The sequence below is a fragment of the Glandiceps talaboti genome, chromosome 23 (genome assembly GCF_964340395.1).
Source record: "Glandiceps talaboti chromosome 23, keGlaTala1.1, whole genome shotgun sequence".
Classification (NCBI taxonomy): Eukaryota; Metazoa; Hemichordata; class Enteropneusta; family Spengelidae; genus Glandiceps; species Glandiceps talaboti.
Genome location: NC_135571.1, coordinates 6,653,613 through 6,664,926, shown reverse-complemented (window position 1 = coordinate 6,664,926; position 11,314 = coordinate 6,653,613). Strand labels below are relative to the sequence as shown.

At 37.7% G+C, this 11,314-nt stretch overlaps 1 protein-coding gene across 1 annotated transcript; it reads left to right on the top strand.

The window, feature by feature from the left end:
* Positions 1 to 552: 552 nt before the first annotated feature.
* Positions 553 to 5,250, top strand: LOC144452828 (uncharacterized). The gene is made up of 4 exons (XM_078143995.1): positions 553 to 1,017; positions 1,690 to 1,842; positions 2,285 to 2,348; positions 2,920 to 5,250. The coding sequence occupies exons 1-4, from the start codon at positions 693 to 695 to the stop codon at positions 4,148 to 4,150; spliced, it is 1,773 nt and encodes a 590-aa protein (XP_078000121.1). The 5' UTR covers positions 553 to 692; the 3' UTR covers positions 4,151 to 5,250.
* The last annotated feature ends 6,064 nt before the right edge of the window (positions 5,251 to 11,314 follow it).

Sequence of the window (11,314 nt, the reverse complement as noted above, 5' to 3'; positions counted from 1 at the left end):
CCAGTGGTGTTGTTTACAAATTAGGAAACTAGTATGTATTTTAGTTGCAGTATAATATTTTTATAAGTCGTGTGAGAATCTCAATACAAACTTTTCAGCGCTGTGATAAAATACACAATATCGAAATATATGGCACATTATACATGTATATATGATCACTACTTTTTCGGATGGAATTAGAACCAGTTTTTTTACAACTCTCCTTCCGATGAAATCGAAGTAACACGAAATGGAAGTATTTCTACTATCGTCTGGACAACAATCGCATACACGGAAATCGAATGAACAACGCCATTCTGTTTAGTTTCAACAGTGCCTATGATATTTCGAACAGCGCCCTCAAACATTTTGCATATTTAATACGGTTCGGGGAATTCCAGATTACTCATACATGCAGTAGGCGGATATACGTAAGTAGCTGGTTTTTTGAAGTTTGTTAAATTAAAGTTAATTTTTCACTAATTAATACCATTTTGAAAAATTTGAAACGGAGGAAATTGGTGTCTAGGTATATGTCTGCATACCGGTAGTCAAGATCGCATCAAACTTCCGCTTATCACAGGATTATTCTCCTTTCTAATTCTATAAGGTTGTAATTGTCACCAATTTACATATGGCGTAACTCCCCTTTTCCTTAATTTGATAACAATTTTCTTTCGCCTTTTAGCTAAACGGATCTGCATGGAAGGAACATGGCTACCTGTGTTCGCCCCCTTGCTAAATTATTCACTGACCTCAATAAAGGCCTTGGCGAACATGACCTGCGAAACATTCGGAACTTAGTAAAGGGTGACCCAAATACCAATGAGCCAATTCCAGCTAGTGTGTTAGAAACCTTGAAGACACCTCTCGACATATTCAATTATCTTGAAGATCATGGCTACATTGCAGTTGATAATCTCGGTTTCCTACAAGACATTCTTAAGAATATGAACAAGCTTCCTCTTCTCAAAAAGGTCAATGACTTCAAAGCCGCACAAAGGGGAAACACGGCAATCCAAACAGAAACGAGCAAAGGTCAGTAAATTACGACTACTGTGCGTATATCTAAACATATAGATTGCTACTGTTTATTGCCAAACTAGGGTATACTTTGAACATTAACGATTCTTTACTGGCAATAATCTACGTCAAGATCAACAATTAATTTAACTCAATGTATTAATCTATAGTTTTTTGGCAAGCGCCTGTAGATTTGATCACGTAATTCCATACCTCGGCCCATTGTTGCATTTAGGACCCGTGACATCTTTAACACAGTGATGTATTATACCTGGTTACGCCGCTTACGCGTGACATTAAGTATCTACCCCCACAGTTGCTAATTTTACAAGTAGCTTGACAAAAATATTACATCCTGGAGCAAATGTCACCTATGCAGAAATATATATGCTACATTTCTTCAATAATTTTATTTTCTTTGTTTTGGTGCTGTTGCTATTCTCGTGTATGTAATTGTTGTTGCTGCTTCTGTAGTATTGTTGTTTGTTGTTATTATTATTAATATTACTATTTCTGTGGTGGTGGTGGTAGAGGAGGAGGAGGTGGTCATGGTGGTGGTGGTGGTGGTGGTGGTGGTGGTGGTGGTGGTGGAGGAGGAGGAGGAGTGGTGGTGGTGGTGGTATTTTAGGCCATATTGATATATAATGGGTGCTTCACTAACTGGTGATTTATTATCATTTATGTCAGGTCACACAGGATCAAATTTGAAGCGAACCATTCCAGGTCAGGATGACGTCACAGAGAGACCGTCCAAAAGACCGAGATATCAATCCGAAGGTGGCAATAAAAATGGTGCAACCAGTGACAAACACTATGAGGGAACAAATTGGGACATGAGAGGTGAGAACCAAGTCAATATGAACTATAATTTGAAATGATACACGTTTGTATCGTTCAAATAAATTCAAATAAATGATTCCAAGAAGTTATTACCAACAATTATACAACACAAGAGGCGTATATTGAGTATTCCAGCGACATTAATAGTTATTTTGCTACAGAATTGGCCATTTATAACAAATAAAGTTGTTGAAGTAAAATTGGAATTGAAAATGGAAATCGGAAGTTTCCTCCATGATTAAATCAGAGCAAAGGGAATAATTAACATATACAAATTTCAAAAAATTATTCAAATACAGATAGAGTAACAGCAGGTGGACTTACTGTTGCCATTTAGGCGCTGTTGTTGTTATTGTTGCTCGTTTTATAGTGTTGTTCCGGTAATACCACAGTGATCTGTTCTCGAAAATTCATTGAAAATCGTTTTCTTTCCAAAATATAGATTCAACCGATTCCAATCCTTGTCATGTGGACACCACAGAAACAGTCCAGGAAACCACAAAAGGGTAAGTCTCCGCCATTAAAAATGTAAAGGCCCCAGGAAGGGATACTCCCCAGGGATACTCATCACATATTAAATTGCTGAGTGTGTATGCCTAGCAACAGAATGTCAATACTTCTCATATGAACAATGATAAAATACCACCTCTCTTAAAAAATAATGTGACACCCATTTTGCATATATAGTAACCTTAGTCTTCGTACTCTCACGTCTGATTGGCTAGAGCATTCTGTGCACCTGTCTACCATTCTCTCTTTGTTTGCTGTTTCGTGACCACATTTCAGGTCGGTAACTTCTGAGTGCTGGTGACTGACACCAGTCCCATGGGAGACTACTGCAACTAATGACTATGGAGGGGGGGGGGTGGACAACATTTTCCTTCCCAAAATTTAAAATGAATAACACATTCAAAACATTTGAAAATTATGAGAAAAAATCTTCCAAGGGACTGGTACCAGTCTAGGTTATCACACATGAAACATTCTTACGTCATTGATTACGTTTCACACCTATTACAATACATTCTTATTTTCATTGCTTATTATTCTGTACTTTGATATGTGTCTTTTCTGTAGGAGCGTTTTAATCCTAAATGACGAGTGGGGTACATCCAAGGGTGGCATATCCTCAGTCCATCGTTGTATAGCACAGCAAGCTAAGAATGCAGGTTTCGATGTTCACGTGACAGCATTTGACGCCACCAACAACGACAAAGAAGATGCACATTCTAGAGGTGTCAATGTAATAATGGCTGATAAAGCAGGTTCATGTGAACCTAATTTCGATTGGTTAAAAATGTATCATACGACCCACTTTCCTACACTGAGTAAGATAAAAAATGTCAAGGCTATTATAGGTCACGTGCCTATAACGTCGAGGGCAGCACTTAACATCAAAAAGGATTGTTTTCCCAACGCCAGAACATTCCTTTTCAATCATATTTTACCACAAGCGACCGATATGTATAAAGAGGTTTGGGATTTGGGCCAAACTGAGGTCAAATTAGATGACATAGTGAAGGAGGCAGAGGAAGCCGATGTTGTTTTTTCTGTCGGGCCAATGATATTCGAAGAGTACGAAACTGAGTACAAAGGAGCAGACTATCCAAATGAAATAACCCATAAGGAATTTCTTCCTCTCCCGGATGATGAATTCTTCAAAGTCAACCTTCAAAAACCGGACACAGTTTTCACTCCCCAAGTTCTTACGGTTGGTCGTGTTGACAAAGATAAGCTAAAGGGTATTGACATTGCTGTGGACGCTATGAGCAGTGTAGCTGAGGTGCTGTATGATGCAAAGGCTTCAGAAGAACCAACATTATGGGTACGCGGAATCCAGAGAGATAAACAAAAACAGAGTACCGACTTCATTGATGAACACACCAGCTCGGGTCATTTAAGAAAAAGATGTCATCTGTACGGCACTCAAGACCAAATTAGAAAAGATCTGAAGAAGTGCAACCTGTTTATAATGCCATCCCGCTGTGAGCCTTTCGGGATGGTGGCCCTTGAAGCCATGGCAACAGGACTCCCTACTCTAGTTACAAGCAACTCAGGAGCTGCTAAATTTTTGAAAAGACATTTCAAGCAAGATTCGAGGTCCATGGTAGTCGAAGTAGGTGTTAACGATCAAAAGTCAAAGGAAAATGTTGAAGCTTGGAAATTGAAAATTATCGACATCCTCAGAGAAAACTACTCAGTGCACTTCGAAAACGCCCAAGCATTCAAGGAGAAATTACAAAATGAAGACTCCCCGATCAGAGTGTCCCTACACGAGTTTAAGACAACTTTGACAAAATGTATATAAAATATACAATTCAGGCTGAAGTTGAGAACGCTTTTACCAGTACTACACGACAAGGTTTATATAAACCAAAAACAAATTGCAATTGATTGATTGATAACAAGAGATAGCATAGACGTACCTGTCAGTGGTAACGGTGGGGGTAGTAGATTCATTTATCTCAAGATATGATATTTCATTCATTTTCTCTAAGAATCCATATATGCATGCTGTTATCTACTTCTGAGAACAAATCAATTGCAAGGAGATCTATTCAAAGACAATGTCCACCGTCTACAATTAACTGTCGTCTGCCCATGTACCCCGGACAAACGACAACATAACGTCCCACTACATTCACAAATATCTGAACAAGCAAATTCCTGCCTATTATGATTACATAACACTGGAGAGCTGTTCACTCTTAATCCTGGATAACGGCACAACAACCCTTAAGTCGCAACAGCTGCTACAAACATGCAAGGTTTTGCTTTTGATTGGTGTTTTCCTGCGTAAAGAATGATTTCCGCAGCCATGTTTTACATTCTGTTTGACTTCCAATGTCAGACGTTGCCTGTGGTATACATAATATTATACATTCAAAGTAGCTATTTGTATAGCCTGATCCACTTGAATTCACCACATATCTTGTCCGATTATTTTAGTGGCAAAAACATGAATATGATACGAGACTCTGTCATTGTCAATATCTTTACTCGTACCATGCGAGAACGAATTCTGGGTGGTCTGTTTGCTATTTTATTCGTTGGTGCAAAAATTTAAAATGATATTCCTATTCACATCAGATCGAATATTTTTATATATTTTAGGAAATCTTTGAAACAATATTTAGTAGAGCTGTACAGGTGATTAAATTGTAAACTTACAGAGGTATAGACTTTTAGTTTGGTGTATTAGACGTTTTCATGTAGTTCAAAAGATTTGTGTGTACATACATTTTTTTCTTCTCCCAGTTATGTATGTGTTTAGTCCCCTTGATGGCTGAACCCTCTTATTGTTATCATTCGCAATGTACAATGTAGGGGGTCAGGCTGTAAGTTATTTCTTGACTCCACGTTACCTTTATCTCTTTTTTTGTTACCATTAGTTTGTAATCGTTTATACGTTTGGATAAATAAACCAATTATTGTGTATATTCGTGTCCACTATCTGTACTAAACTCTTGAACCGAGAAAGGCCAAAATAGACATTTAGAAATACAATTTAAATAATAATGAATAATTAACCATTGAGACTGCTATGTGAAGCATTTACTAAGATCCTATGCACTTAGGCCAAAAAGGAAAAGAATTGTTACTGGTCAGCTCGCCCATCACTTAAATACCCCTCTGTGTGTGTGCGTTTGTCCAGCCCATACAGTCTGCAGATCCATGGGGAAACACAAAAATAACCCTCCCTACTTCAGTGAAGACAACTTCAGAGCCAATCATGAACAAGCAAATGACATCTGCCCCGCATACACACTTGCTCTAAAGTACTATATAAAAAGAACTGTTTACAGTAACTGCCATAAATAGTAGACTGAGCGACAGGTTTGTTGAGAATTTAAAAATAAATCGCATTATTTTGACGGCAGAAAATTTTTTACCAAAACAACATTTGAAAGCCTCCTGTATGTTTCCATGGAAAAAGCTATTCTATTTTATCTAATTGTTGTTACATTGGATAGCACCTACCCATACATGAGACTGAGATGTTTAAATCTTGAACGAAAGCTAAGTTTTTAATCTGTCACCATTTTATAACTGTACTGGTTTGTAACTGGATTATCATTTTCTATTTGAAAAACATTATGCATTTATTTGTAAATTTACTGAACATTGTCAAATACCACATTTCACATGTTAATCAGTAGTTGATATTACCCATGAGCAGTACCAAACAGGTTGAAATTGTAATCGCCGTTGAGGGCGCTGATTTTTGGTGCGGACCCAAGCATGGATTTAATCTGATTTACCGTGTATACAACTACAAAAGTACTTCTAACAAAATGTGATGCAATACATATTGTATGATGTTACGAGTTCGTAGCAAAACATTTTCAAAGCAGCATTGCAGTTGCAGGAACACCACTACAAAATATAAGTATTTTCCTAAACTTTTTCACCTTTATTATTGTTCTTTCACTTATACACCAAAGCATGATGGGTCTTAGCAAACATGATTATTCATCACATGCACACTGAATATTCAAAACAATTTATCTGAAGGGAGATTGCGCTTCGAAGTCAACACACACACACACACACACACACCACCACCACACCACACCACACAAAATAGAACATATCACCTTTGATTTTGATATTGAACCATTATTTCTTTACATATTTCACATTCACTATGTTTATTCTCGTTAAATTATACTTAGAATTTATACAGTATGAATATTTCCACGTCAACATCGCAATGTACATCCTTGTTACCAGTCAAAAATACTTTATGATAAGGAAGGGATAACCCTTTAGATTGCATTCAGACTTTATCATAGTGACGTCTCTAGATCTTGCCACTGGTGACAAGGGTCGCCACTTGAGGGCGTTCGGTAGAAGTAACTCATTAATTATTAAAAATAAGGTAGCCATAGTAAAGCCAAAAGACTAGTCAAAATTGGTTTAAACATAACACCAGCTCAAATCTTTATTGATATTACATGACACCTTCTAAGTAAACATTTGTAAACAACTACAAAGGCTTTTTTCGAGCCCCTGTGATGAGAGCGCTAGATACAACTACCAGTTACCTGTATACGCATACAATGTACACACGGACCAGCAAAGTAGGGCTTATTTAAATAAATATATGTTAACAGTCTAAATTTTAGATTTGTCTTCTACATTTCCCACAGTCCAAAATCCAGACGATTTCCGCGTCAGACTTTGTATTGAGAAGGCCAGTTTAGTATCATTCTTCCTTTTTCGAATACACCAGATGATGCAGCCAATGATTACTAGTGTTATAATGGTAATTCCAACACCTATTGTTACTTCCACTGGTGCTAAAGTGTTTTAAGAAGAAAAGGGAAATGAATTTGTATGGAAATACCTGGATAATGTTACAATGTTTACAACACACAATTCATTTAGAGCATTTTATATATGACTGATGAAAAATGAAAGATTTAAATAAGTTTAAGTATAAGGACGTCAGTGATTATGGTGAAGGTGAAGCTAGTGTCGCTGTTGTTGTTGTTGTTGTTGTTGTTGTTGTTATTATTATTATTATTATTATTATTATTATTATTATTATTATTATTATGGTGGTGGTGGTGGTGGTGGTGGTGGTGGTGGTGGTAGTGGCGGCGGCGGCGGCAGCAGTGGACGACAAAGATGATGATGAATACCTCCCAAGCTGCCATGATGTCCAAGTATGATTGATCATATATATTACCGTGACCAGCCGTGGACTCTGGTCACAATTAAGACCTTCACCACAATCACTACCCAATGAGCACAATCAGAATTGTGCGTATCAATGTTATGTTCATTTTAATTATAACTATTACCTGATTTCAGATTCTCGCTGTCTGCTTCAGTATTATTAAATGTCATGATCACAGGGGAGATTTCAGACATCGTTGGTAAATGGTCTGCCGTAACGGTTTGTGGTTGGGTACTACTGGGTACAGTTGTAGCTACAGGATCTGTGGCTCCAGAAGAATCACTATGCATTGTTGTCTGTAGCAGCTTTTGGATACTTCCGGGCCCATGAATATCATGACCTCTCTCAAAATGTCTTCGGGTAGATATGATGGTTCGTTTGTCTGTTGATGGACGTTTGTCTCGAGGAAGGTCAACACCATCAGTTGTACTTTGTTGTTTCCCAATAGAGTTTGCAGTTGTATTGCTACTACCAATACCAGCATACGTGTCAGATGTACCATCCGCATTGCCATTCTCATAAGCACCTTCCTCTGCCAAAATAAAGACCATATTCAAACTGAATGCCTTCCGTAAGGGCAATGACTTTAGATTTTCGTTCCTACACAATGATTGTTGCAATGTAACAGAACATATGCGATGAGTTATGTTTAAAGTATGCATTTTGAAGATTGGAGAGAAAGACTGATTAAGATGGCTCAGCCATCTCATGAGACTACCTGAGAAATCATCAGCCAGGCTAGCCCTCGTAGAAGCTCTTACGCCATGTAAAAGACCACAAGGAAGACCAAAAACCACATGGATCAGCATGGTAAACACCGAGCTGATAGAAATCAACCCAAACCTAAAACTGGGCTCCGAATTGTTCACGGAAGTTACCAATGACAGGTGGAAGTGGAACTCCATGATAATTTTGTGAAGCACTAAGCTGACCAACAGTGTACAGCGTAATAGATAGATGTTGAAGATATAGCCTAATTACTGAGAAAATTGTTAGACAGATAGACACACACACACACACACACACACACACACACACACACACAGACAGACTTTTCATCCCCAATATATAACCTTCCTTACGGAAACTTAAAGTGGCCGCTTGAATTTTAAAAGATTATTTTCATGAAGTTTGGAGGGAGAATTTTAAACTTCTAAAGATCGATTTCAGTAAAATTGGTCTCCAGAGCGTATTCTACCTGGAAGGTTGTAGTAAAAGGCAATGATTCTTGAAAGCAGTGGCCTACCTCTATAATCTCTCTCTCTCTCTCTCTCTCTCTCTCTCTCTCTCTCTCTCTCTCTCTCTCTCTCTCTCTCTCTCTCTCTCTCTCTCTCTCTCTCTCTCTCTCTCTCTCTCTCTCTCTCTCTCTCTCTCTCTCTCTCTCTCTCTCTCTCTCTCTCTCTCTCTCTCTCTCTCTCTCTCTCTCTCTCTCTCTCTCTCTCTCTCTCTCTCTGTCACACACACACACACACACACTATTGTCATACCTGGTGCAGGCCTGTAGTATTTACAGCCAGAGCAATAACAGTGTTCTACTGTGTTGCCACACCAAGCATAAGGTGAACAACATGGGTATATACCGTCGGGGTAGCACTGTGCCGGGCTACCATCTGCTAAGGAATAGCTTGGGCCACAACGTAGGTCATCTCTCCATAACTTAGCTGGAAAATAAAGATGTATTTTCTTGTGGAAAAAATGAAGTGGATCCATGAATGAATGTTTGTATAAACAGTCGAAGTCTAAAATTCTAATCTAACATTCTGAAATGTTCATTTGCACCAAAGATCCCTGCAAATATTTGTTCATCAAATATAACAAAACACAGTATATTGCGCTATTACGTTTCACCCGTGTCAACTTAAGTATTTTTATGTATTTTATCTATCTAATAGTATTTATAATTTACAGGGCTATATATGCATTATCAGTTTTACTTCTTTTCCCAATCGTCTACTCTTTTGATAGCAAGATATTTAGACAAAAAAGAGAATACCTAAAAATATAACACCAGGAGAGTCCAACTGACAGAAACGTTTTATCAAGGAGGTCATCTATATTAAGCGTTGCCCAAGTAACCTGAAAAGACGGTAGGGACGGCACTTTCTACATGACAACTGTGGGGCTTTTCTTAAGTGACGTGATCATCATAAACAGCACCATCTGTCATGCAAGCCAAACTCACCAATATCGGTACCCTCATCAGTATATATATATTAATAACAATTCTGAGAAGCCATTCATAATATGTAACCTAAGTTGTAAATCATGAAGATAAATAATTATTCAAATGTATCATTTATCATAAAAGCTAACCAATTCACTTACATTTTGTCGATTGAGCTATGTTTTCACCTTCAGATGCTGCATCATCACACACAAACAACAATATTACGAACACAAAATCTCGTATTCGGAAATACCGCATGACGTGTGTTACAAGTAAATCTACACAAACAACAATGGATATAGTCAGTTTAAGTAGAGAGAGAGAGAGAGAGAGAGAGAGAGAGAGAGAGAGAGAGAGAGAGAGAGAGAGAGAGAGAGAGAGAGAGAGAGAGAGAGAGAGAGAGAGAGAGAGAGAGAGAGAGAGAGAGAGTGTTTCATTCTTCTTTCGCCAAGTAGAGTACTCGATCGCCTTGGAGAGCTATCATACACAAAAATGAAAGAAGACGAGTCTGATATTACATTGTGGATTTACACTACGGACCGTTTCACCAGAAGGATCGTCGGGTGTAATAGTATGGTTTAATAGTAGTCGTTGGCTATATACATTCTGCTTTATGTACATAACTTTTGTGTGTTCACTGACGCACAACAACAACAACAAGTTCTTAGTTAATAATACGTAACCTTTGTTTTCATTTTTTTTGTGTACACACAGCCGTCAGTGAACACACACATAAGTTATGTACATAAAGCAGAATGTATATAGCCAACGACTACTATTAAACCATACTATTACACCCAACGATCCTTCTGGTGAAACGGTCCGTAGTGTAAATCCACAATGTAATATCATATATATATATATATATGGAACACGAATGATGACGTCACGTAAACCTTATTAGAGCTCGAAGAAGATAACGAATTATCGCTTACTGTATTGATAATTTCCATAACTGAAAAAGTGAAACGCAGATAAGCATTTAATAGTAATTACCAGATGGCACTCAAGTTCTTTTAAACATTTTCATTTGATATGACATTCTAGACTGTTCGGATTGGAATACTACGTATAAGTCTTTCTGTCTATAGAGCTATGGCTCCAATAATATTACTTTTTAGACATCTCTACTCCAACCCAATCCCCGCAACAAATCAATTGAATATCTGTGTTAACTTAATATTGAAAGCTACACACGTCCATTCTTTCATGGCAAAAAAAATTTAATTTCCCTTTTTAAAAATCTACAGCTGTGTATAATGTGGAATAAATGATCTACAATGAATGCACATATGCTGTAACAGGAAAACATGACAGTTAGTAGTTTTATTAACACAATAGAAATTATATTTCTCAAAAGCTAGAAGACTCGTTCGGTTCTGTCAGTCTGTTCTCTCTCTCTCCTCTCTCTCTCTCTCTCTCTCTCTCTCTCTCTCTCTCTCTCTCTCTCATTCATGACACATAGAATGATAATGTCATACAAACCTCATTCCGGTAAGGATGTCATATTAATCACTGCTTACTGTGATTGATAATAGAGGGAAGAACTGAAAACGTTGAACAGATGACACTCCAAATCAGACTATGTACTCTTTTCTTCACTATATATTTTCGTTTGA

Coding starts and splice junctions, on each gene's coding strand:
- LOC144452828 (XM_078143995.1), top strand. CDS start 693: ATGGCTACCTGTGTTCGCCCCCTTGCTAAATTATTCACTGACCTCAAT. Junction 1,843..2,284: donor AACAAATTGGGACATGAGAG/GTGAGAACCAAG, acceptor TCCAAAATATAG/ATTCAACCGATTCCAATCCT. Junction 2,349..2,919: donor GTCCAGGAAACCACAAAAGG/GTAAGTCTCCGC, acceptor TCTTTTCTGTAG/GAGCGTTTTAATCCTAAATG.